The sequence below is a fragment of the Pleurodeles waltl genome, chromosome 6, assembly GCF_031143425.1.
Source record: "Pleurodeles waltl isolate 20211129_DDA chromosome 6, aPleWal1.hap1.20221129, whole genome shotgun sequence".
Classification (NCBI taxonomy): domain Eukaryota; kingdom Metazoa; phylum Chordata; class Amphibia; order Caudata; family Salamandridae; genus Pleurodeles; species Pleurodeles waltl.
Genome location: NC_090445.1, coordinates 800,107,346 through 800,132,586, shown reverse-complemented (window position 1 = coordinate 800,132,586; position 25,241 = coordinate 800,107,346). Strand labels below are relative to the sequence as shown.

At 40.6% G+C, this 25,241-nt stretch overlaps 1 protein-coding gene across 3 annotated transcripts in view; it reads right to left on the bottom strand.

The window, feature by feature from the left end:
- Window positions 1-25,241, bottom strand: part of LOC138300266 (VPS10 domain-containing receptor SorCS1-like) — a 2,596,073-nt gene that overhangs the window by 370,260 nt on the left and 2,200,572 nt on the right. For all 3 annotated transcript variants that reach the window (XM_069239431.1, XM_069239430.1, XM_069239429.1), the window contains exon 18: window positions 7,204-7,375. In XM_069239431.1, the coding sequence (XP_069095532.1) occupies window positions 7,204-7,375 (172 nt within the window). The remainder of the gene's footprint in view (window positions 1-7,203; window positions 7,376-25,241) is intronic.

The window sequence follows — 25,241 nt, the reverse complement described above, 5'->3', positions numbered from 1 at the left end:
TCTTGCTGGTGAAAGAGTAAAATAAGTCAAAGAAAATGCTGTGAGTTGATGAAATTACATACTGTCATATTAAAGAAGCCTTGAATCTCGAGTTCAATCCAATGCCGAATGTAGATTACATAATGTACATTTTCATTCAGGAACAACAAAGTTGGTGTAACTATAGGCAAGCTTGTTGAGAGAATGGATACACTCAGCAAACACTATGTTTAATGATGTTAATGCTAAGGAAGCAATACATCTCCGGGTTATTGATGGATGCTGGTCAGAATCATTCAGATAAAAAATGCTGAGAGAAAATCTTAGTCTGGAGTGAGTTCTCATGGCTGCCAGAACTGAAGAGCGTACTGATTGACAAGCTGCTGACATGGACCCAGAGGTGCCAAAGTGAGTCAGTCATGAACATGAAAAGCAGGCAGTAACACAAAGCTAAGGAAAACAAGGTGATGTCTCCACCAAAAAAGAGTTGTGCTTCAGGTGTGGGTTGTCATTTCCATATGAAGGTAAATGCGCTCCCTTTGGACAGATTTGCAAAGGTTATAGAAAGAGAACCATTTTGTAACAGTTTGCAAGGCGAAGGAAAAAGTAAGTGTGTCACGATGAGAAGATAAAATGCTCACCAAGCATTCCAGAAGCTACATTCGAGGCACACCCACAAGCACAAGCGATAACACCAACTGAGACAAATCAACCAAACAAAGTTGATTGTCATCTAAATCATCAAAAAGTTCTTCTGTATCAATAGTAAGTGAAAGTGAAAAAGATGATTGTGTGATGTTGATGTTTACCTCTCAAAAATGTTTGCATGTTGGACTGGCCACCTGTGAAGAAAAATACCAGGCAAAGAGGTGTCAACATGAAAAAGCACCTAAGTCACTTCACTGTGAAACTAGCTGCAACAAAATTTGGCTGTAGGTTTCTTTTTACGGGGTACATCATGCTCATGGATTTGAGATTTATTGGCCAATTCTTTGGTAGATGGATGCCCAAGCTCTACAATAACTCATTATAGAATGTAAACATTTTGATTCAGGTAACACTGTGAACCAATTTGTCTGTAGGTACTCCACAAAATTCAAGGCATAGGAATTGAGGTACAAAAATTGATTATTAAGCAAGTGCACACAATTGTTTACACTGGAAATTGTACTTAGAATCGAAAATACCCTTCAGAATTCATTAAACCATTGAGAAGCCTTTTTTGGGGGGGTAGGGGGAAATCACAAAAAAAAAGGAGTTCTCGATTTTGATTTATGTAACACAAAATAAAAAAATAAAAAATAAAAGAATTCTCTATATTTCTCCAAATAAATCTCTGGGTTTTAATAAAGTTTCATTCGGAAGAACGTGTCTTTTCTGCCTGCATCTCTTCATGCTATTCCCTGATATGCCTTCGCTCTACACCTCATCACAGCTTTTCGCAAGCAACAGAAAACTCCTCTTTTCAATCTCTAGACTTTCATTTGATTTGTTTGTTCTGCCTCTCTTCTAACCTCTTTTCCGTGTATATTTCACTAGCGCCAGGGCATCCTTTGTCTTTAGTATTTGTGCGCTTTCTAAATCTATCTTCATTAAAAGATTGTGCACCTTACATGACACTTACAAATGCAGTGCCCCCAGATTTAAAATCCATACATTGACGTTAACGTACCGTTTAAACCCTGGTAACACATGGATGAATGCAGGAATGTAAGTTAAGATATATAACACAATATTTAGATAGCAAGTTTAATGGGGAACACTCACTGCATTTTTGGTTCTCACTTTAGTAAGACTCCACAGGAGCCAGGCATGATAAAGTACTGTCCTCTTCTGATGGCAAGAGGCAGAATTTGTCCTCAACCTGCGATCGTCTTAGAACATCGTATGAAGCTGTGTATTATAAAGCCCTTTCTGCAACTAGAAAGAAGACTATGGAGAACATGGTGAAATATGTTTGGTTGGATCAGAAATGTTTATAGGATTGACCATTACAGAGGAGATGAAACTGTGGAACTGGGATTCCAGGTTTGAAGCACTGCAGCGGCTCAAGATCTTGTTGTCCTCGGAAAGCACTTAGGTCCTGATTTAGAACTCGGTGGATGGGTTACTCTGTCACAACGTATCCCATCCACCAAAATCTAAATCACATAGGATAGAATGGGATTTAGATTTCAGTGGATGGGATATCCGTCACCGTTGTAACAGAGTAACCCGTCAGCCGAGTTCTAAATCAGGCCCTTAATCTCTCTATGCCTATGAAAAATGTTTTTTTGCAAAATTAACCTTGTGTAATATAGTTTGGGGTTCAGAAAAATTGCTCTAATGCACTTGGGCCAGTTCAGCCTATATAAAGACTGCAAAAATAACAGAAAAAATGGGTAGCAGAATTCCCCATTAGTTGAATAATTACAGCATTTCAAAACGTGTACAAGCAACATTCCTGGTGTTTCTCAGCTTCAGCTTCATAGACAAGTGATTTCACATCCAGGGCGGAAAAAATTTATGTCAAGACATAAAAAAGGGCGATTAGCAAAAGTCCAAGAGGTCTAGATTTATGCCAGAATTTCAGAATAGCCGCTAATTTATTAAAATAGTTAAAGTTAGTTTGAAGTATGTACATTTATCTTCGCTGAATGCCCCCACAATTGGGTATAATTCTAAACTTATGTGCCCTACATTGGGCACTCCTTACATAGACCATTCAGACATTTTTTAGCCCACTTATTTTACGCCTACAGTCAATCACTGTGAGTTACTTAAACAATAAAATGCATTGGTACCTTTCAAATTTGGAAGGTATCAATGGGGCTTTAATAGTAAATAATGCCTCAGAAAATAGAGATAAATTTAAAGACTTATTCTAACAAGCACTGGTAAAGACAAGAACACATCAATTTTCTTTAATGTATTTCTTAATTTTCAACTATATATATATATATATATATATATATATATATATAAACAAATGGCTACCAACTGTAATAAACGGAAAACATAACAAAAGAAAATTCCCAAACCAATTGTGAAAAACAAAGTAAATGTTAATAAATAAAATGATATCTAAACAACAAAAATCCAATCAGAAGAACCGAAGACATGCAAACTCAAGGTTTTAAGTAGCTTTAGCACCTGAATGCACAAAGTGCCTCTTGCAGTAATCTGTTTGTGCTAGACCAGATTAGTATGGCTGAATGTGTTACCTACTCAAAGTCCAGCATGAAGAGTTCTATTTGCGGTGTAGGCTCTGCGAGGTGCAGGGACAGCATTGCAGATGGTGGTCAATGAAGCGAGAAGGGCGGGTTGGCTGCCGCAGTTGGTTGATGCTGTAGCTTTGCACTGGGGGTCACTGCGGTCCATTGATGATGTAGCACGAGGTGCACATCTCGCTTTGCTGACAGTCAGTGTAGGGTGTAAGGTTGGGTTCATCTGTCATCATGGGCAGCAGAGTCTCAGCATTGAATGGGCCCCTTTGCAGTCATGAAAAGTTCAAAGTTTCAGGATCTCACTTTTTATGTCACTCAGATGACAGCCAATGGTTCAGGGCTAGGCGAGGTACCTCTTGGGGATCAGTGACTCACTCTCAGCAAAGGCCAGCAGGAATGAGAGAGATCCAGTTATGGGTCCTGGCAGGATCAGTGCAGCAGATCATCTAGGCAGTGGTACGGAGGCCTCAGGAGCTTGTTATGTCCCTGTAGCTCAGAGCAGGAAGTCAGTCAAATGACCCTTGGAGTCACTCAGGTAGCCTAAGATCGTGGCAGAAAGGGAGCAGATCCAGTCTTCTTTCTCAGAAATCAGGGCAAGCCTCAAGCAGCAGGACAGTCCTCTGGCGGACAAGGCAGGACTCAAGCAGCATGGACATCTTCAGGGGAACAAGATAGGCTTCAAGCCATGGGGCAGTCCTTTAGGGAATACGTCAGGCCTCAAGCACCAGGTCAGTCCCCTGGGGAACAAAAAACGTCCTTCTTCTTGTAATACAGGTAAGGGGTCCTGAAGTGTGCTGGTGGGGAATGGGGGGAAATTCCCTCTTCTACCCCACATCTGGTTCTGGAAAGGTTTTCTCTGCACCTGTCAAAACCCCAGGCAGTCTGGGGTGACAAAAATCTAGAGTTAAATTCCTTTGTGTGTGCCGGAGGCAAGCCCTTTGATGTATAAGAGGGGCAGGAAATATTTCTGCTGCCAGCCATCATGTCAGAATGGCCCATCCTACTAACTCTAGTCCCCCTTTATCTCACTGTTTGGAAGGAATACCCAAAGATCAATAGCAGAACCAGTGACAGTCACTGACACAAGACACAGCAGGAGGCATAAATGGTTTGGACAGGAAAACTTTCTAAAAGTGGTATTTTCAACGTCAAATCCAACTTTAACCATGAAAGAGGATTTTAAATTACAATTAATTTCAGAATAAACATAACATTTCTATCCATCTCAATCTAATGTTAACACTTAATAAGTGTAATAAGACAACTCAATGTAAGTCGTTTAAAGGAGTAAGCTTTAGAGTGGTAAAAACAAACTAAGGAGCTTTTCACTACCAGGACATGTAAAAGGTAAACACACATGGCCTACTTTTTAAATACAATGCACCCTGGCATATGGACATTTAGTGGCTACCTTAAGGGTGAATTATATGTATTAAAAAGGAAGGTTTAGGTATGTAAGGACGTTTATTTTGCCAGGTCAAAATGGTGGTTCAAAATTGCTCTTCAGGCTGTAGTGGCAGGCCTCAGATGTTTTACAAGACTACTTCAATTGGTGGTACAATGAGTGCTGCAAGCCCTCTAGTAGGATTTAAATAGGAGGCCCTGTGTGTATGTAGTACCATTACTAGGGACTTACAAGTATATAAATGTGACAATTAGGTGTATGCCAATTGTACCATGTTTTAGGTAGAGAACACAAGGACTTGACCACTGATTAGCAGTTAGTTTACAGTCTTAATGCCCCAAAAAAACGGGTTCTGCAACAGAAGGCAAAAATCTGAGGGAAACTCTGCACACAGGGAATGATAATGTTTTTATAGTCTAGAGCAGGGGTCTCCAATGAGTAGGTTGTGAGCTACTCATAAGTAGCTCCCCTGCTTGTAGCCCAGCCTACAAAACTGAAACGTTTATATCTAAAACAAACATCTTGTCTGATGTGGTCAGTATTAAAATTCTATTAATATTCATAGCTCTGGATGATTTTCATTAACATGAGTAGTTTTTGCTGCAAAAAAGGTTGGAGACCCCTGTAACTCCAGTGGAAATAGAACCAGGAAGAAATTCTGGGAATTATTTTGTAGAAGGAATAGCAAGAGGGATATTCCACACAGTTGTCAAACGGAAGAACTCATTTCAGGTGCAGCACTGATTTGTGCTGTGAAAGCGGTCACACCACAGAAGAGTGTATAGCATTTCATCATGGTCATTTATGTAGCTGTACAGTGTTCATACCTTCTGCACCCTGGTTCGTGCTCGATAAATTCCAAACAAGAACTATACAAATTCAATCTGTTTCCTTGCAAAAATATATTTGCTCAAACATTTTTTGCAATTCACATGTTTTAGTTAAATTTGCATTCTGGAAAATATCAAGCAATTGTGGTTAGGATGCTTGAATGTATTTCCTTTCAACCATCCATTCCATTGATGCTGAATGCAACTGCAGTAGCCAAATCCCTGAATTGTTGGCAGAGAGAATGCTCCATCGCAAACGTGATGGATATCCCATCCGCTGTATTACGATCCTCATAGGATAGAATGGGTTTAAAATATGGCGGATGGGATATCCGTCACATTTGCGGTATTCCCCTCTGCCAACATCTAAATCAGGCCACTAGATTACAAAATGCAGTGATGGAATGCAAGGAACAGCATCCACCACCTGTGTAGACATCTAACAACGAAAGCAGAGGAAATCCATAAGTAACAAACAACACCTTTTCTTAAAATTCCAGTTGACCAGATACAAACTTCCCTCTGAGATACTAAATAGGCAAAGTATTGTGGCTTTCAGTTACATCTTGGAGCTGGTTACTATTGTATACTTGTTGCATGTGGTTTCAAAGGGTATTTTAATTTAAACAGTTCAACAAAGTAGAGTGAACGGTGCAGTGTCCTAAAACCGATATGATGAAACCTGATTAGTAGAAATTATTTTCTTTTGGCCAAGTGGAATTTTTCTTACATATGGAGAATTCCGATATTGCAGCAGGAATATCAAATATGAGAGTTGGAAGGCAATATTGTTAAAAAAAAAAACATTGACATCTATAACCAGTGGGGGAAAGTCAATGAAATAGTATTATGCTTTGTGGCAAAATTGGATTCTGGCTGCACCACATTGACATGCTATACGTACATCTTTAACATTTGGTAAGCGAAGCCCCCATAAGCTCCATTGGGCAACAGAAGGGGGACTCAGTTTCTTAGCTATGAAGATATCTAGATCTTGGAGGTCTCTACGGCAAGTACTATCTTGGTACAGGAAGTACCATTTATATATAAGGGGCATGCTAATACCAGATTGTAAGTGTAACTGTAAATTGGTCTCCATTGCGCTCTCTACCCCTGATGAGACATTGAAGTGCTTTGTGGCAAGTAGCACGCTACTCCATAACCCAAGATTAGAGTTAAATAGTAGTTTAATATTAAGTTTGTTTTTTAACTCATGCTGATTGATTGTATTAAGTTTGTGCTCTTGACTTTTTGCGATGCATGTAATATGTTTCCAGGCCATGCTTGGGAGAGGGGGCGTTGTCTGCCCTAGTTACTGTATAAAGGGATATTTGTATTCTTTAGTGCTTCACAACACGAGACATTGGACATAACACAATCTTCAGTCTCTTCTTTTTCCTTTCCAGCTTACATTAGGTTTGCTTTCGTGATTACTTTTTCCTTGTTTTGGATTTGCTCATTTTTCTCTTGTACAGTCTGCTTTGCCGAGAGGTTTTTTATACTGTGTGCTTTTTCCTCTCTACGGGCCATCTTTATATCTTGGCTTCTTTCCTTTTAAGCTGATTTTGGGCATCATTATTGAGCATCTCCTTTCTTTTAAGCACAATGGCAGACAGTGGTGAGATTGCTAGGGAAGGTCAACCGTGTCATACCTGTTAAGCTAAGCGAGTATGACTGCCATTAACAAATAGTGCTGGCTTCTGACTTAACTGAAGAAGACATGTTAAGCATATGGAGTTGCAGGATTTTACACATATCTAATGTATTAGGAAAATAAACATACCTCCTCCAACTGGAGAGCAAAAGTCACATTATGCCCTTGCTCTGCTGTCAGCCTGCCATCCGAAGTGACAATTCTCAGCCCCTGTGGTGCTTTACCAGGACACTGTTGAGGTTTAGCTGTGTACCGTTCTCTCACACCATCTGTACAATTGTTGGACACAACTTTCCTGTATCTGTAAAGGGAACCAGAGCATAAGAGAAAATCCTAATTACAGTACTATATCCAGTTAGACACAGCCATCTACCACATACAACAGCACATTAAATATAGGTTGCTCATGTAATAATTGCAAGCTTCTCAATGAAGATACTCATAATTACTCATCAGTCTTTAATTTGTAATCTCTGACAGACCACTTTCCACTTAGTGGATTTATTTGTAATGTGTTTGGTAAGGCAAGTGGTGATGTTCATGAAAGGAAAACGAGACCAAAATAAATCAATTAAGTTTATATTTCAGAATTCGCAGAGGACCGGCTTCTCAAAGGAATACGTGCATTTAAATTAGTCAGAGGTGTACAAGTAGATGTATTTAAGGGGCGTGGTCCTTAATGATTAACAGAATCGGAAATGGTCGGAATTTAACCTTGGGAATGGGATTTATGAATATGGAATACTTGTCATTTTCACAACATAGCAGACTTTTCATGTGAGCAGATCTATTACGGGTGGGTGCGAGTCAATTAAGGAATGACTACTTGTAGGAATTAGCAATCCCTTCTGCGCGTCACCAATGTTTTGCAAGTTATTTAATTCTGAAACTGATATATGATTATTTCCTTCAAGGACTGGCGACAATCTGATTGCAAGACTGGGAAATTTACATCCACAAATCAGAAAACGTTGATTGAATGCTTTTTTTCCTCAACAAGAAGTGATATTGTACTCGAATAAACAAAAATAAAGTTACCGAGTGCAAATTAACTTTATTGTCACAAGAACAACCCTCTTTCCAAGTGCATAAAAGGGTTCACATGTGATTAGTTTTGTAAATCTGTGATAGCTGCAGTTTCCCCAAAGTGCTCCTTAATTTCTTTGTGAGCTGTTGAAATATTTCTGTTAACGCTGAGTTGCTAATGAAATTATTAATGAATATTCATGTATTCTGAGTGTCCAATTCGCATAGAAAATGTAATAACAAAGGGAAAAATAAGGCACACTTTGATGGTGCACCCACCAGAGTGGCCACCAGTGTTCACAAAGTGTACTTATTAGTGGCTTATTAATATGAAATGTTGAGTTTATGTTTGATTAATGTAGTAATATGTAATATAAAAGGTTATGCATTATGTATTAGCTTTATCAATTGTAGGTCTTAGCAAGGTTTTGGCCTAGTTGCAGGGCCTCATGTCAAGCTGCATATCTTAATCGATTTATAAAATTGCTATCTAAAGAATTCAATTGTGATTTTCCACTGTGCTGATGAAATGTTTGTAGATGAAGCCTTTCTCATGAGAAATGCTTGCTAGAAGATTATGTACTTGCTAGTGCAACAGTGTTTAATTTAATGTGTGTGAGACTGACTTTCTCAGGAAAAGACAAAGAATTCACTGACTGGAGTATAAGCTGCAACAATATTGTTACCTGATGAGCGCAATGACGAGAATGGAAGAGACAAGAACCAATCATCAACATGTGAACCATGTACTAGTAGAAATGTAGATTTGAAGTTTTAGTTTCATTGGACAAAGTGTGAACATGGGATCCCCTGACCAATTAGGATGTGGGACGTAGTTTTAGGAATTCTAACTTTGCCAGACTGCACCGAGAGGAGATACACCATTCTCCCTATTCTTCTTGAGAGTTAGGCCATTAGCTATATTCTCTCTAATTGATTAAAGAGACTTTGCTCATTCTGAACTTTAATGCTTAAACCTGATCCCTTGCTGACCAGGCTGATGTCCTGATGATAAAGACTATCTTAGCTTGCTGATAGAATTTGACGAGAGCTATACCAATAATGTCATTAATTGGTATGTCTATTTGCTTTTTGTTTCTAGGTACCAACCACTATTTGATAGAGGCATAGTTAGATGCATTTCCAAATTTGTGTGACTAAATTGTTTTGCATGAAGCCCAAACATGATATTCTAATCTGATGTCAGGGTTCTCACTGATTATGCTTGCTACACATAATAACATTTGATGTCTTTTCTTTGCTGAATCTAAATGTATGTAATATAGTTTGCGCAGTTATTCTTGCTAGTAATTTGTACTGTAACTTTGGAATGTGTAGTAGCTCAAGCCTTGATTCAATTGCAATTCTTTCGCCGCTTTGGACAGCCAGTATTGTTTTTGTATGTTTATCATTTGATTTTGAGAAATAAACATTCTAACTTTTACTCAAACAAAGGTTTATCAACCTATTTGCATCTCCTTGTAACTTTACTTAAGGCCTGACGCACTCTCAGATTTCTAACATAGTCAAAACAGAGGTGAATGTTTACAATAAACATCTGTATTTTGAAAGTGGACTTTAGAGAAGCAGGCCCAGAAAGAATATGCTCTATAGATCTTCATCCAAACCCAAAGCTTCGCTATTGTTTACTGCACACCCTGAGTTCCTATGATTAACACTGCTATGCTTAGTAAAGCAGAAGTCTAGGTACTTAGCATGTTCCAATCAGTGAGCGTGTCGGTTTAATTTCTGTGAGCACCATTTCATATTATATTAGCAGGGGCACACTGGTAACTGGTTTGACACAGATAGTGCCAAATGACGACTAATAGCTACAGAACATGCACCCACCTTTCCGATTTAAATCAACACACAACAGTCAGTTTATTAGAGTGTCTAATATTCTTCTGTACGATTCAATAGCTATACGCAGTGACAAGAACAGTACTGTCTAAATTACAGACTTTATGCATTTCTTTGAAGCACCAAATGCTATAATTCTTTTTTAGGGAAGGAAAGCGGTCATATATTTTTGCCTGTCACTATGACATCTGACTATAAGTTACATTTGTTTTGGGTATTCCGCCATGAATTATTTACAAACAGATGACATTTTGGGCTGTCGTAGGAAAGCAGACTAAATGCATGGTATTTACAAGACAAACATATTTCCCATAAGCCTTTGGGTGAACGGCTCGAAATACATCTTTTTCATTGCTTAAGAATACAGAGGATTTTGGTTTATCTTCAAAGATGCTTTTTTCTCCCATTTACGTATATATATTTCTAACATGATTATTCTTTCTTAAATCTCCCTGAGAAAACACTATCAATTTTTGATCTCTGCAAATCTTTCTGCCACTTTTATGCCTGAATCCTTCAAGGGAACCATGAACACCTTTGAAAATTGTGGTGTCTTGATTGTGTGCGTTAGTGTGGCTGTGTGAGAATACATATGATGATGGAACTGGGAGCCAGAGAGTCAATCGATCAATTAGTCAAGTAATTTCTTAAGCGCACTACTCACCCGGGAGGGTCCCAAGGCGCTGGGGGGGGGGGGGGTGGCCAGTTGCTGCTCAAAAAGCCATGTCTTTAGGTGCTTTCTGAAGGTTAGTAGGTCTTGCGTTGGTTGGTGGGGAAGGAGTTCCAGGTCTTGGCGGAGAGGTGGGAGAAGGATCTTCCACCGGAGGCGGTGCGTTGGATGTGGGGGACTGTGGCGAGGGCGAGGTTGGCGGTGCAGAGCTGGCGAGTAGGTATGTGGAAATGTACTCGTTGGTTGAGGTAGGCTGGTCCGGTGTCGTGGAGGGCCTTGTGAGCGCGGACGAAGACTTTGAAAATTATCCTTTTGTTGAATGTCAACCAGTGTAGAGATCGGAGGTGGGAGGACATGTGTTCATGGCGAGGGAGGTTGAGGATGAGACGTGCGGCTGTGTTCTGGATTTGCTGGAGTTTTCTTTGAAGTTTGGCTGTGGTCATAGCGTAGAGGGCATTGCCATAGTCCAGTCTGCTGCTGATGAGGGCGTGGGTGACTGTTCTTCTTGTTTCTAGGGGTATACATTTGAAAGTCTTGCGTAGCATGCGAAGAGTGTTGAAACTGGAGGATAATAGGGCGTTGATTTGCTGAGTCATGGAGAGGGATGAGTCCAGTATGATGCCAAGGTTGTGTGTGTGGGTGCTGGGGTGGTCCGAGGGTGGTGGGCCACCAGGAGTCGTTCCATGCTGTTTTGTTGGGGCCGAAGATGATGATCTCTATTTTGTTTGAGTTCAATTTGGGGTGGCTTGTTGTCATCAAATTGGCTGTGTCTAGGAGTCCAGCGTGCAGGTTAATCTTTGCGGTGGCTGGGTTCTTGGTGAGGGAACTGATGAGCTGGGTCTTGTCAGCATAAGAAATGATGGTGATGCCGTGGGGGCGGAGGATGTTGGCGAGAGGAGCCATGTAGATGTTGAAGAGGGTGGGGATGACAGAGGATCCTTGGGGGACCCGAACGGATGATCTTGGTGGCTGTAGATCGGAAAGGAGGGAGGCGAACTCTTTGGGTTCTTTGGAGAGGAAGGAGGTGAACCAGTCCAGGGCCTTGTGGCGAATTCTGACATTGAACAGGCGTGCGCGAAGGGTTTGGTGGCATACAGTGTCAAAAGCTGCAGAGAGGTGTAGGAGGATGAGGGCGACGGTCTTGCCCTTGTCCATTCTGGTCCTGATGTTGTCTCTGCAGGAGATGAGGGGAGTCTCAGTACTGTGGTTCTTGCTGAATCCAGATTGGGAGGTGTTGAGTATGTTGTTTTCTTCAAGGAAGTGAGATAGTTGTGCATCGACTATCTTCTCGGCGACCTTTACGGGGAAGGGGAGAAATGGGACGGTGGTTTGTGAGGTCTTCCGGATCCGCTTTGGGTTTTTTGAGAAAAGCGTTGACTTCAGCGAGCTTCCAAATGTCGGGGAAGGTTGCGGTGTCGAAGGAGCTGTTGATGATGGTGTGGATCTGGGGAGCGATAATTTGGCTGGCCTTGTTGAAAATGTGGTGGGGGCACGGGTCTGTTGGGGAGCCTGAGTGATATGGATATCACGGTTTTGATGATTTCTTTGTCGTTGGTGGGGGTCCAGGTGTTTAGTTGGTTGGTGCGGTAGGGTGTTGTGGTGTTGGTTGTGGCGGTGGTGGGTGTTGATGATGAGGGTGTTGTGAAGCTGTCGTGTATGTCTGCGATTTTGCAGTGAAAGTAGTTGGAAAGGGAGTTGCAGAGGTCTTGGGAGTGTGGGGGAGTCGATGGTGTAGGATTTGGGTTTGATGAGTTCTTTGATGATGGCAGAGAGTTCTTTGTTTTTGTGGAATGTAGAATGTGTGAGGTGGTATGAAATGGGATTGTGGTGACCTGTAACATAGCTCTCTATACTGCTCCAGCTGTTGTATAATTCTGGATCTACATAGTGAACAAGAGCGAAGAATAACTTGTCTGTGACCTTCTTGAATTTATCTTAGTAAAAATACATTTACTATGTCAACACATCCCGATCAAGTTTCTCATGAGTGAGAGTTCAACATATTTTCATAGAATTTCCCTTTGACACAGCTCTAGGAAAGCAAAGAAGCATGACTTTGGTTATAATTTACAAGAGGGTAAATTCACTAATGAGAATAGGTTATGCTAATTTAGGCAATGTATAGGGTAATTTAAAATAAGGTATAAACTTGTACAATGGTAACCTATGCCTTTTTGATAGCAAAGGGTGCAAGGGCAAGCTGTGAAAAAAGTGATCATTTTAAAAACAATTTGCATGAAATATTTGGCAACACCAGTTCCGTAACAATTGAATGGCTGCCCCAGACAATTTTATTGTAGGTTCATTTTGATCCCCAGCACCTAGAGATGCCTGTAGAGAAAGTGTGTAATTTAAGTATACTTAGTCTGTCAATTAGTTAAGAAGCCTGACGACATGGAACTCTAGTAATTATTTCTAAACTAGCTGCCACATAATGAACATTTTCCTCTTTCTTGAACACTTTGTACAATAACTTCTGGCTACATCAACGACCCACCCAAATTTATTCCTGGCTTGGCCACCTCTATTAGCCTACAGTGATTTCCCACACCCAGCATGACCTCACCTCAACTGCCTGCCCCACCCTACCTAGCCGTGGGTCTTTATTTTATTTTTTTTCACTAAGGTGTCTTTAGAGATTTGTGGGTGCTTATGTCTCTTTGTTTCACAGAGAGGTGGAAGAATGTATTTTCTTTATTTTTTCAAAGGGTTTAAGGTGAACGAGAAGAGGGATAAGCATAAAGATAATTCTACTAAACTCTTGGAAATTCCATCAAGTTGGATTTGCTTCTTGAAAGCAGTTGCAGAAGAGAGACGATTGCCACAAAGCACTATACCAAAAAGAAGGACATCATCCTATCGTAGTAAAATCATAAAGAAATCCCCCACAAGAAAACCAAATCAATCACACCTCACTCATACACATAATGAATCTCTCTATTGGTCACCTAAAATCAAGGAAATTAAGGGTATGTATTTTTAATAAAAATCCAGATAAAATCCAAATCTTACAAAGACAACACAACCACATAAATACTAAAACTTCAATAACATGGAATAAATATCAAATTAAGTAAAATAAAAGGGAGACAAACACAAGACATATACAATAGTCTATGAAAACGACTGTGATCGATGCATGCCATAAAATCGGAAAAGATACTTTGGAGATGATATAAAATTCTTTTTTCATATAAAAAAAATCTTTATATGAAAAAACGGCACTCAACTGCATGGGGGATATGAATAAACCCTTCCTTTCTTTTTCACTCAGTGGAACACTTTCTTGATACCTGGTGTGCACCTATGAGTATAGGATTGTATGAATGAATTTTCACCACTATATGGGTCACATAATGGTGTTGGGGCCTCTTTCTAATGCTGAACAATGGATTTATGGCCTTTTTATTTTATTTATATAGAAATATACTTCACAGAAATTGTGAATGTGAAGGAAAGTATCTATGTGACTCAGTGTTGATGGTTTAAATTGACCTGTATGGAGGTGAGTGAAGGCTACTATTTCCATAGCGAATTTTCTATAAATATAAACAAAAGCACAAAAATTATTTTATGAATAAAAGAGAAAATCCTTTTTAGAAATAATTTTTATTGTGAGGTATTCCCAGGAGCTAATAAATGTGGAGATATATATATACATATTTTGAATTATGATGCACTGACATTTATGTATACATTCATACATGCTGGTGTAAGGATGTTTAGTGTTTGATATGGAAGGGGTTTAATTAAATCTCTATTTGTAATGATAAAAATCAAGGAATTTGTTTATATCTTGGATAATGAATTGGCTGAATTGGGGGATTAAATGGTATATTCAGGGGTTTGTAATGTGATAAGTGTGTGGATATGTATTTAGTCTATTGTGTTGTTATATGTAGGTTTTATCGAACCATATTGGGGAGCATAATATATAGTCCTGAAGAAGGTGGTGAAAAAAGTTTGGAAGCCCACCGAAACGCGTCGACGTGTTACCTTGACTGGACCCATAGAAGGAGGCTTTTATGGAATAAAGAGTGTGGATAATTATCGATAAACCTATTCCTATCAACATTGGGACAGTTCATTTTCATAGAAAACTATGTATATGTCTTGTGTTTGTCTCCCTTTTATTTTACTTCATTTGATATTTATTCCATGTTATTGAAGTTTTAGTATTTATGTGGTTGTTTTGTCTTTGTAAGATTTGGATTTTATCTGGATTTTTATTAAAAATACTTACCCTTGATTTTAGCTGACCAATAGAGAGATTCATTATGTGCATGAGTGAGGTGTGATTGATTTGGTTTTCTTGTGGGGGATTTCTTTATGATTTTACTGTGTTACGGTACCCTATTCCCCCAGATACACTGGTTATAGGAGGGTCCCCTCTCTATTTTTCTGGTTATCATCATCCTATCGTAGACAGTGTAAGAGGAAGGATTGTGGGAACTGGTGTTTGATGCAGAGAAATGGCCCCACAAATGCTGCACAAAACGTTTGAATTAAAATATTATCCTCCTACCTTTGAAACTAAGAGGAGTAATAAATGTCACCATTTGTGATATTGAAAGATGTTCATCTGCATACAGATGTTTACTAGAAAGTTGTTTTTCTATTTTTCCTTGTGGCCTCATTCAAAATACTAGGCTAGGGAAATCAATTTTCCTCATAGAGAAACTTAGGTATTGTGTAGATAATACCACTAGTCAACTGGAGTACTTGGTACTGGCACTTAAAAAAGCCTTGCCCATTATAGTCAGTAGCCTTCAGAAAATCCCTGGCGAGTACTAAATATTGTTAATACACAATATAGTAATACTGTATTTATGTGGAAAGTTGGTCTGCTATGAACTTCTGGGTAATATTTGGTCAAGTTATGGTACTTGCTTATCAAGGATGAGGTACAGGAAAATTAAGAAGACCATGTATAGAGTAAGCCTGTGGCCACGGAGAGAAATTTCCACTTACCTTATTTTACTGTATGACATTTGTGGCATCCATTACAGCAACCCCTCAAAATTTGATAATACCATATGAATTGTGTGTGTAAATGCCATTGGTTTCAGCTCACTTGACTTGTGTTTCACTTGACTCTCCTGCTTTGTGTGATAAATGCCTGTTTTGGGAGATAACTGTTCTATATTTGTGGATTCTAGCAGACTGGGAAGATCAAAATAACCCATCTGACAATGCAGTATCCTCATCACATAGCCACACCACCTTCTACTGTTGGGAAATTTTCAAACTATGCAATGGTGTAGACTTATGTCATTTACAAAGTCAAGCCACCTTGTGGAGCCCTTGTATGACACTCTCTGTGAGAATGTCCTCCTAATGCATCGAGATCTCCATAAAAATGTCAGAGTCCTCTGTGGACATACTGATGGAGGGGAACAAGCAACACCAGAATGCCTACAAACACTCTTGGGTTCCACTTCTGTTTTTTGCCACTTTTCAGTGAACAATTTTTTAACTGGATGTTTAAACTTCACTGATGATTCCTGCAAGATGTAATCAATCTCTTGGGTCCCATTTAAGATAAAGGGCCTGATTACAACTTTGGAGGAGGTGTTAATCCGTCCCAAATGTGACGGATATACCCCCAGCCGTATTACGAGTTCCATAGGATATAATGGACTCGTAATACGGCTGGTGGTATATCCGTCACTTTACCGTCACTTTTGGGACGGATTAACACCTCCTCCAAAGTTGTAATCAGGCCCAAAGTCTTCCATATTAACTTCACTGGGCATTTACTCAATATTTTTGAGTAAGTGTGAATGTAGAGTATTTCACAGGATATCCCCTAAGCTTCTAGCCCATCAATTGCTCCTGGAGGGTCAGCCACCACCATGGCAGCAGGATCTTTTCTTAACTGAGACAAATGAAATCATATCAACAGGACATTTTGTTTTACAGTGGTTGCTAGCAAATGAGAGCAGTACTTTCAAATCTATGCCAAGTCTTGAAGTGTATCCAGGAGTTGGCCCAAATCTATTGGCATCACAACATTGCCTGCTCACTTGGAAGACTGGGGTTGGGTATGCGTAACCGAGGACCGGGTATGGGTCATGTAGGCTGTCCCCAAAAGAGGATTAAGGGGAAGTAAAGAACAGCAGAGACAAAGATAGTCTGACAGAATGCTTTGGAGGACAGGTCAAGGAGTTTGCCCAGTGATGGAGGGGGCAGGCAGCTGCACCTTAGTGAAAGGGAGCCCTTCAACCAAGTCTCAAGAGAAAACAGTGGTGAGGAGATCCTGTCTGAGAAATAAAAAACATAAAAAAATTAGTCAGAGTTCTGGCTGAGTCTCCAAAAATAGAAGATAGGATGCAGCCAGCTGAACTGAAAGATGGAGTAAACGCCCAGCTAATGAACTAGCGAATGCATGCAATTGATTGGAACAGCCCATGAGATAAATCCCCTGAGCTGTGTCAGCAAGGCTGACAAGGAAAGACCTTCTGCTGAAGTTAAACTGTTCCCATAACCAGCCAGAAAAAGTAGAGGTGAAAGAGTGGGCTCTAACAGCAAGATCCCAGTAGAGTGATAGATTTGACCACCAAGCCACGTATTTGCTGGCAGCCTCAGAAAAGAGCAACAGCGGAAGCTAGGAGACTGAAAGACAGGACAGAGTGATTTCTGGGAATGGTTCTTCATAGGTATACCCTAAACTACAGTATCACATTAGATCCCAAACTACAGGGCCACTGTAAATATTCCCATAAATAAATTGAATATGCTTTCACCCAAACCACACTGCATCAGCAACTCTGGGGGAGATAGCCAACATGATGAAGTTTGACAGGAGCTCTTAGTAAAGGGACCTTAGGACAGCTTGAAATATCAATGTGACATGTTATTAAATAGAGAGCTCTCATTATGAACTGTGCAGTGATCAAAAATGTGCAGGCACATGACCAAAGGCTTGAATCAGCTGAAAGTTAACTATGTACAACTGAATAGATGGACCAGCTAGCAAGCACTTTAATCTATCGTCTAGAATCACAAACCAAACGAATGATGGTGAACTGTGAGGCCCTTGAGAACAGATCCCACAGAGACAAGATATGAAAAGGAACCTGAAAGAAGAAACCGCCTGTGCAAGGGAACTGTTTAAGCACATCTTGAAAGAAACACACAAATTTAACAGTGCAATAAAACATGCATACAGAGTTAGTGGAAGGCAAGCAATCAAAAATGGTCTCCCAGCGATGTGGTGGTCAAACTGTAAAATTACTCCGCAAGGAAAGAATCATGCACATAAATCACTTCCATTATGTGAGGGTTGTCATCCTATTTCACAATATAAAGCAGCGGTGACCTTACAATGGTCAATGGGATTTCATAAATGTAAGAAATCGGGTTGTTGGTTGACTGAGTTGTGAGCCCTAGTTAAGCACCAACCACAATTCTTGCAGGGTAAGGCACAAGCAAACCCCAAATTAACCTGTGTACACCCTGCTTGGCACAGAGCAGTCAAGATTAACTTGGATGCAATATGTAAAGTATTTGTGCAACACTTTAAACAGTGAAAACACTACACAAAAAGGATTCCCAAACCAGGTTAGAAAAAATACCATAATGTAATAAATAAAACAAGACCAAAACTGCAAAAATCCAGTCAGTAGAACTTGAGTTATGAATTTTTAAAGAATGCAATATAGAACAGCGCTTAGAAGCAAAAGGTTTATATCTGTTGGACTAAACCATAACAAAGTCCAAAGTTCAGGTTGACTGCCAGGGAGTGCAGGCTGACTATAGAGGCCCAGCTAGGACTGCTAAAAAAGTATCATAAGTACTGGTTGCGAAGCATTGCATGGGTCTGAAGTGAAGATGCTTTGCGCAGCTGATGCGATGCACTGGGTCCGAGCTGCGGTGAGGCGGCGGTATGAGGTCCTGTTGCACCATCGTCAGGAGTCCCATCAGCAGGGTCTGCGAAGCGAAGTAGGGTTTCGGGCATGCATTGCACAGCGAAGGTGATGTGTCGTTCCGATGAGCAGTGAAGCTGTCCTGCAAAGCTTTGGTGTTTACCGTCGAGGCTGCTGTGGATGAGGGATGTGATGACCTGCTCCAGGTAAGCATTGCGCAGTGGCGGTTCCAAAGCTGATGTGTTCAACCGAATATGCAGTAGTGATGCAAGCCTTCTGTGCTCCGTCTAATCTACACAGTGAGACCAATGTGTCAGTCCTGCTTGAGGATCCACCACTCAGCTGAGGAGACGTGTTGGTTTGGTTTGTGGTGCACAGCTCAGCAGAGAGGATGTGTCAATTCCACTGGGAAGCACCTCAGGCCCACTTCCAATGGTACAGGACTAGGATGGCACCACTTAGCAGTATTGACTCACAGACAGCAGAATCCAGTTGAAAAAGTGGGGTGAGTGGAAGTCTTTCCCCTGAGACTTCAGATCAGGAGGCCAGCCAACTTAACCCTCAAAGTGACACTGTGTTCTGGGTTGGAGAGATACAGGTCCAACCCTTGTACATCCCAGGCAAGAGGCCAGCAAGTTACAGGTCAGCACAGCAAACCAGGAGTCCAGCAGAGTGGCAGTCTTTCACCATCACAGCAGTACGTCTTACTGGCAGAGTATTCACAGGTCCAGAATTGTACTGAAGTGGTGGTGTCAGAGGACCTGTTTTGTACACCCAGTGGCACCTTTGATGTGGGGAAAGACTTCAAAGGCATGCCTTTAAAGTACACAGATGTCCTCTGTGGCTCCAGACTAACTACAGGGTGCACGCAGCCCTTTGCGTGGGGAAAAGACACAGCCTGTTCAGGTGTAAGTGAGGCTGTGTCCAGCTCCTCGCTTCCATCCTGCCCAGGATGACCAATCAAGTCACACGTAAGCCCTTGTTGTGCATGGCTGTCTAGGAGGAGTGCACAAAGCCAAACTGCCAACTACACCTAGCCATGTGACAAGAGGCAGGATGCAGGCACCAAATGTGTAAGGCAAGAAAATGTCAACTTTCTAAAAGTCAACACACTTAGGGGCAATCCAGTATTCGCTGAGGAACTGGGTATAGACAATGTCTCACTTAAAAACACTCCTAGAGGGATTGTTGAGGTATAATTGGTGTAAATAAGATCTAGTCTTCAATTAATGAACACTTTCTAAAAGTGGCATTTTCAAAATAGCATTTAAAATTTGACATCAGCATAGTTTAGGATTTTAAACTGTGATTCGAGAGACACCAAACTGGAAGGGATTACCCCTCCCCATTTGGAAATTACACTTATAAAGTATAATAGGGCAATTCCAATGTTAAGCAATGGGAGAGAGAGGCCTTGTGGTGGTGAAAAACGAATTTAAGAGTTTTTTCATCATCAAGACATGTAAAGCTAAAAGGTACATGTCCTACTTTTTAAATATGTAGTTTCCATGACAATGTAGCCTGAATCCTCTTTATCAGCAATTATGAAAACCTGGAGGGCTCTCAGGCTTAAAAATGAACAAGGATAATTCCAAAATCTTAAAGCTCACACACCCACATGAGAGGCAACTGGTGACAGAAAATCAATCAAATACCTTAGACTCAATATCACAAACATGGTGGGGAAATGGATGAACACTAACTGGCCAAGGCTAAAAACTCTGATAGAGGCAGATTTAACAACATTTTGTAAACTATACATCTAAAGATTTAAGCAAATTAAAATAATCAAAGTCAGCAGATTGCCCAACCCGCTTAATGGCTTTTAGGTGTTTCTAATCCCTACACTGATGACAGAACTAAAGACCATTAATAAGTTTAACCTCATATTGGTGGGTTGTTGAACTAGAATAAATAAAAGTCTTACTGGCTCCTTGAGAAAAAGAAGGCTTGGCACTGCTGAATAAAATAAGATAGTATCACACAGCTCATCTATGAATTACTGTTGAATCGTTATTAAGGGAGTCTTAGAAACATTGGCCGATCATAGAGAGGTCACTTGCAAGACATCCACTATGGGACACCCTCTGGCTGCAAACTTGCCCCAAAAAGGTATACATTTTCAAACTCACAAAAATGCCACTCAGAATGTGGAGCAAGGTAGTGGTTAGAAAGGGACTTACCCCAAAGACAACTGTAACAGATATACCCAAATAATATAGTCTTATGTTGGAGGCATGGGTGGGCAATGAGTCAGTGATTCACATATGTTTGAAATGTGATGTAATACAAACATATTGGAAAGAAATACTTAGCCATATTGATAGGATTATGGCTTAACCCATGGTTTGCAGCCCCCAAAGCCATTCTACTGCCCACACAGGGCCAAGGCTGTTCTAGAGGCATGAAGGTACAGAATAGTCAATTGCACTGTAAATTGAGGGCAGCCAAGAGATTTATAGCTTCTCATAAGAAAAGGAAGGAAACCTTTGCAGTAGCTCAGTGTAAGCATTCTCTTTGACAGCACCTGGTGCGGTTGTCTGTAAGAATATAAATGCTAAAAACATTGTGTAGACAGAATAGCAAGTCAAAAATATAGAGGACCGAAACATCAAGAAGGTAAATGCAAATAGGTAAGTATAGATTTACTATTCCTAATTCGTCATCTACGTACCTTGAAGATTTATTATGTGTATATATATATATATATATATATATACACATATATATATCATCAAGGTACATATGCAGAGTTCAGTATAGTAAAACTTTACTTACCCATAGAAACTTACCTTCACAATATTTTTTCCCCTCGATATTCTCAACATGATATTTTGGCCACACAATATTTTGGAAACAGTATTCTCTCCAAAAACCCCTAGTGCTCGAAAAACTCATGTATGGCATACATCACATAAGCCAGACTTTTGAGAGCTGAAAATGATCTCAAGTATAATTATTATTAATGAATCCACAACACAGAGTTTAAAAGCACGATTTAGTTATCTATCAATTGCACGATGGAGTACTTACCAATATGGACTACATATTTAAAAGGCTTGGAGGGCATAAAAAGGAACATTTATACCTTCACACAGACTGAATGAATAGGAAAAGGAATACATTAGAATAACAGACTTTCAAATAAACATAACAAATAGATTTTCACAATGTCAATAATTTAAGGCCTAGAAATATTTCAGAGAATTATTAGTTGCAGTGAATTATTAGCAGCATTGTGACATTTGCATACATTTTTATCAGTAAATACAAGATAAATTGAACACATCACAAAATAACTACTACCGGACTAGAAAAAAGACCTGCGGCCAAGAATGAGGGTAAGCAACAAAGTACTAACCAGAGAATGTGTTTTGAATAACCTATTACCAGGAAGACCATTGACTAATAAGGTGGCTATTTTTAATGGGGCAAACACTGGAGGAATTAATGCTCACGTGGAGATGCTGAATTAGCTGAGTCTGTGATTCTATTAAATTTCAGGGGAGGGTGAGTTTTGATTTTATTTTAAACTAATTTTTTTAGATTAGTTTAACACGAACGTGTAGAAACAAGGGCTGATTAATATATTATTATACACTCCTTTTGCAGTTAATATTTACTGAATCCTCGAAGAAGGAAACCACTATCTCCTCAAATGCATAGAATGTGTTAAGTCATGGAATGTATGCCCAATTTATATTATAGGTGCTCAAATAACGGTGATACGAGTACAATATTGGCAGATGCATTGATATAAAAGGTAATAAACTAAACGTACATGGCTTATTGTTAGAAATGGGGTTTTTGGTTGGCAGTCAGGTTACCCCCTGTCCAAGCAAAAGCCCTCACTCTAGTCAGGGTAAGTCACACACAATCCAAGATTATCCCGTGCCCACCCTCTGGTAGCTTGGCACGAGCAGTCAGGCTTAACTTAGAAGGCAATGTGTAAAGTATTTGTGCAATAAATCATACAATACCACCATATAGCACCACAAAAATACATCACACAGTGTTTAGAAAAATATATAATATTTATCAGGATAATTGTAGATCAAAAAGAATAAAGTTGCAATGGAAAATTGTAGAGATATCACTGAAAAGTGATATAAAGTGTCTTAAGTCTTTAGAATATAAACAAAGTGTCTTTCAAGCACAAGTACCTGGTTTAGCGTGGAAAAATCTCCTCAGAGGGCCACAAAAGAAGAGGTGCGTGGAAAAAGGGTGTGTGCGTCGATTTCTCCTCAGCACACACGGACTTGCGTCGTTATTTTCCACGCGGGGAAGTCGTGCGTCGTTTTCCGCCGCGCGGACAGTCTCTTTCTGTGGATCGCGGGGATTACCAGATGTCCTGGGTCTGTGCGTGGATTTTCCTGCTTGTTTTCCGGCTGCGCGTCGTTCTGCGGGGCTGCGCGTTGAAATTACGATCTCACGGCAGGCGTCGCGTCGATTTCTCCTCTAGAGGTCGGGCGGCGTTGTCCTTGCGAAGCCGTGCGTCGGATTTCCGGTCGTCCCCAGAGCGTCGCGTTGATCAGCGTCGGTGTGCGGCGTTTTTCTCGCCGCGGCACAAGCTGTGCGTCAAAATTTTCGCCGCACGAAGCGTCCAAGTGAAAAAGGGAAGTCTTTTTGGTCCTGAGACTTCAGGGAACAGGAGGCAAGCTCTATCCAAGCCTTTGGAGAGCACTTTCACAGCCAGACAAGAGTTCAGCAAGGCAGCAGGCCAACAGCAAGGCAGCAGTCCTTTGTAGAAAGCAGACAGGTGAGTCCTTTGAGCAGCCAGGCAGTTCTTCTTGGCAGGATGTAGTTTCTGGTTCAGGTTTCTTCTCCAGCAAGTGTCTGATGAGGTAGGGCAGAGGCCCTGTTTTATACCCAAATGTGCCTTTGAAGTGGGGGAGACTTCAAAGAGTGGCTAAGAAGTGCACCAGGTCCCCTTTCAGTTCAATCCTGTTGGCCAGGGTCCCAGTAGGGGGTGGCAGTCCTTTGTGTGAGAGCAGGCCCTCCACCCTCCCAGCCCAGGAAGACCCATTCAAAATGCAGATGTATGCAAGTGAGGCTGAGTACCCTGTGTTTGGGGTGTGTCTGAGTGAATGCACAAGGAGCTGTCAACCAAGCCCAGCCAGACGTGGATTGTAAGGCACAGAAGGATTTAAGTGCAAAGAAATGCTCACTTTCTAAAAGTGGCATTTCTAGAATAGTAATATTAAATCCGACTTCACCAGTCAGCAGGATTTTGTATTACCATTCTGGCCATACTAAATATGACCTTCCTGCTCCTTTCAGATCAGCAGCTGCCACTTCAACAGTGTATGAGGGCAGCCCCAATGTTAGCCTATGAAGGGAGCAGGCCTCACAGTAGTGTAACAACGAATTTAGGAGTTTTACACTACCAGGACATATAACTACAAAGGTACATGTCCTGCCTTTTACCCACATAGCACCCTGCTCTAGGGGTTACCTAGGGCACACATTAAGGGTGACTTATATGTAGAAAAAGGGGAGTTCTAGGCTTGGCAAGTACTTTTAAATGCCGAGTCGAGGTGGCAGTGAAACTGCACCCACAGGCCTTGCAATGGCAGGCCTGAGACAAGGAAAAGGGGCTACTTAAGTGGGTGGCACAACCAGTGCTGCTGGCCCACTAGTAGTATTTAATTTACCAGCCCTATGCACATAAAGTGCACCTTACTAGGGACTTATAAGTAAATTAATAGTCCAATCAGGTATGATTCAAGGTTACCATGTTTTAAGGGAGAGAGCATATGCACTTTAGCACTGGTTAGCAGTGGTAAAGTGCGCAGAGTCTAAAAACCAGCAAAAACAGTGTCCACAAAGTGGAGGGAGGCAGGCAAAAAGTTAGGGGTGACTACCCTAAGCCTGTCAGGTCCAACACTTATGTAGATATCATCCAGTACAGAAGGCAGCTGCATATGTTCTTAATGAAAATGCATCACGTAGAAACTAGTTCTCACAAATGTATTTCACCGAACCATTGTTGACATTTGAGAATGGGTCCTGAAAGCCCTTCCTAAAGAAACCTTTGTGTTTTCTTGTTTGATTTTTATGTTGTGCTTTATTAGGGGGGGGGGGTGTTACGAGGTTTTTCCCTTCTTTACCCCATCCTTTTGTATTGTCCTCCAAGACGCTTTTCACTGCCTTCCATGCCCCTTCTAATACGTTCTGTCCCACGTTACTCGGTTTTTCCAAAGCTCCTTACTCCACCTCCCACATTACTCTGGCTTTTTACAAACTTCTTCCTTGCTTTTTTACAACCTCCATTGTCATCGTCCAAAAATACTGCCTTGTTTACATACACTTTACTCTCCTTCTTGTTTTACCTCTTTTTACAAAACCTTTACTCCCAGTCCTTATGTGTCCCTTATGCCGTTGTTGCTTTACTACCACTTTTTATAAACCTTACTCCCTTTTTCAAACCCCTTTACTCACCCACCAGCTTTATTCCACCTAGACCCACCCTTCTTTACTCCTTTTATCCAATCCATTACTTTCCATCCTACGTTACCTAAATGTTTTCTTTACAGCCCCGTTACTACCACTTTACTTCATTTATAAATACCCTTACTTTCTTCCCGTGTCACTGTCCTTACCTCTTTATTCTCATTGTTTTTCAAACATTTCATTCCCCTCCAGCTTTACAAATGTTTTTCAAACCCCTTAGCTCTTCCCACTTTACTCCTTTTTTTTTTTTTTTTAAACAAGCCCTTTACGCAACTTCATGCTGTACT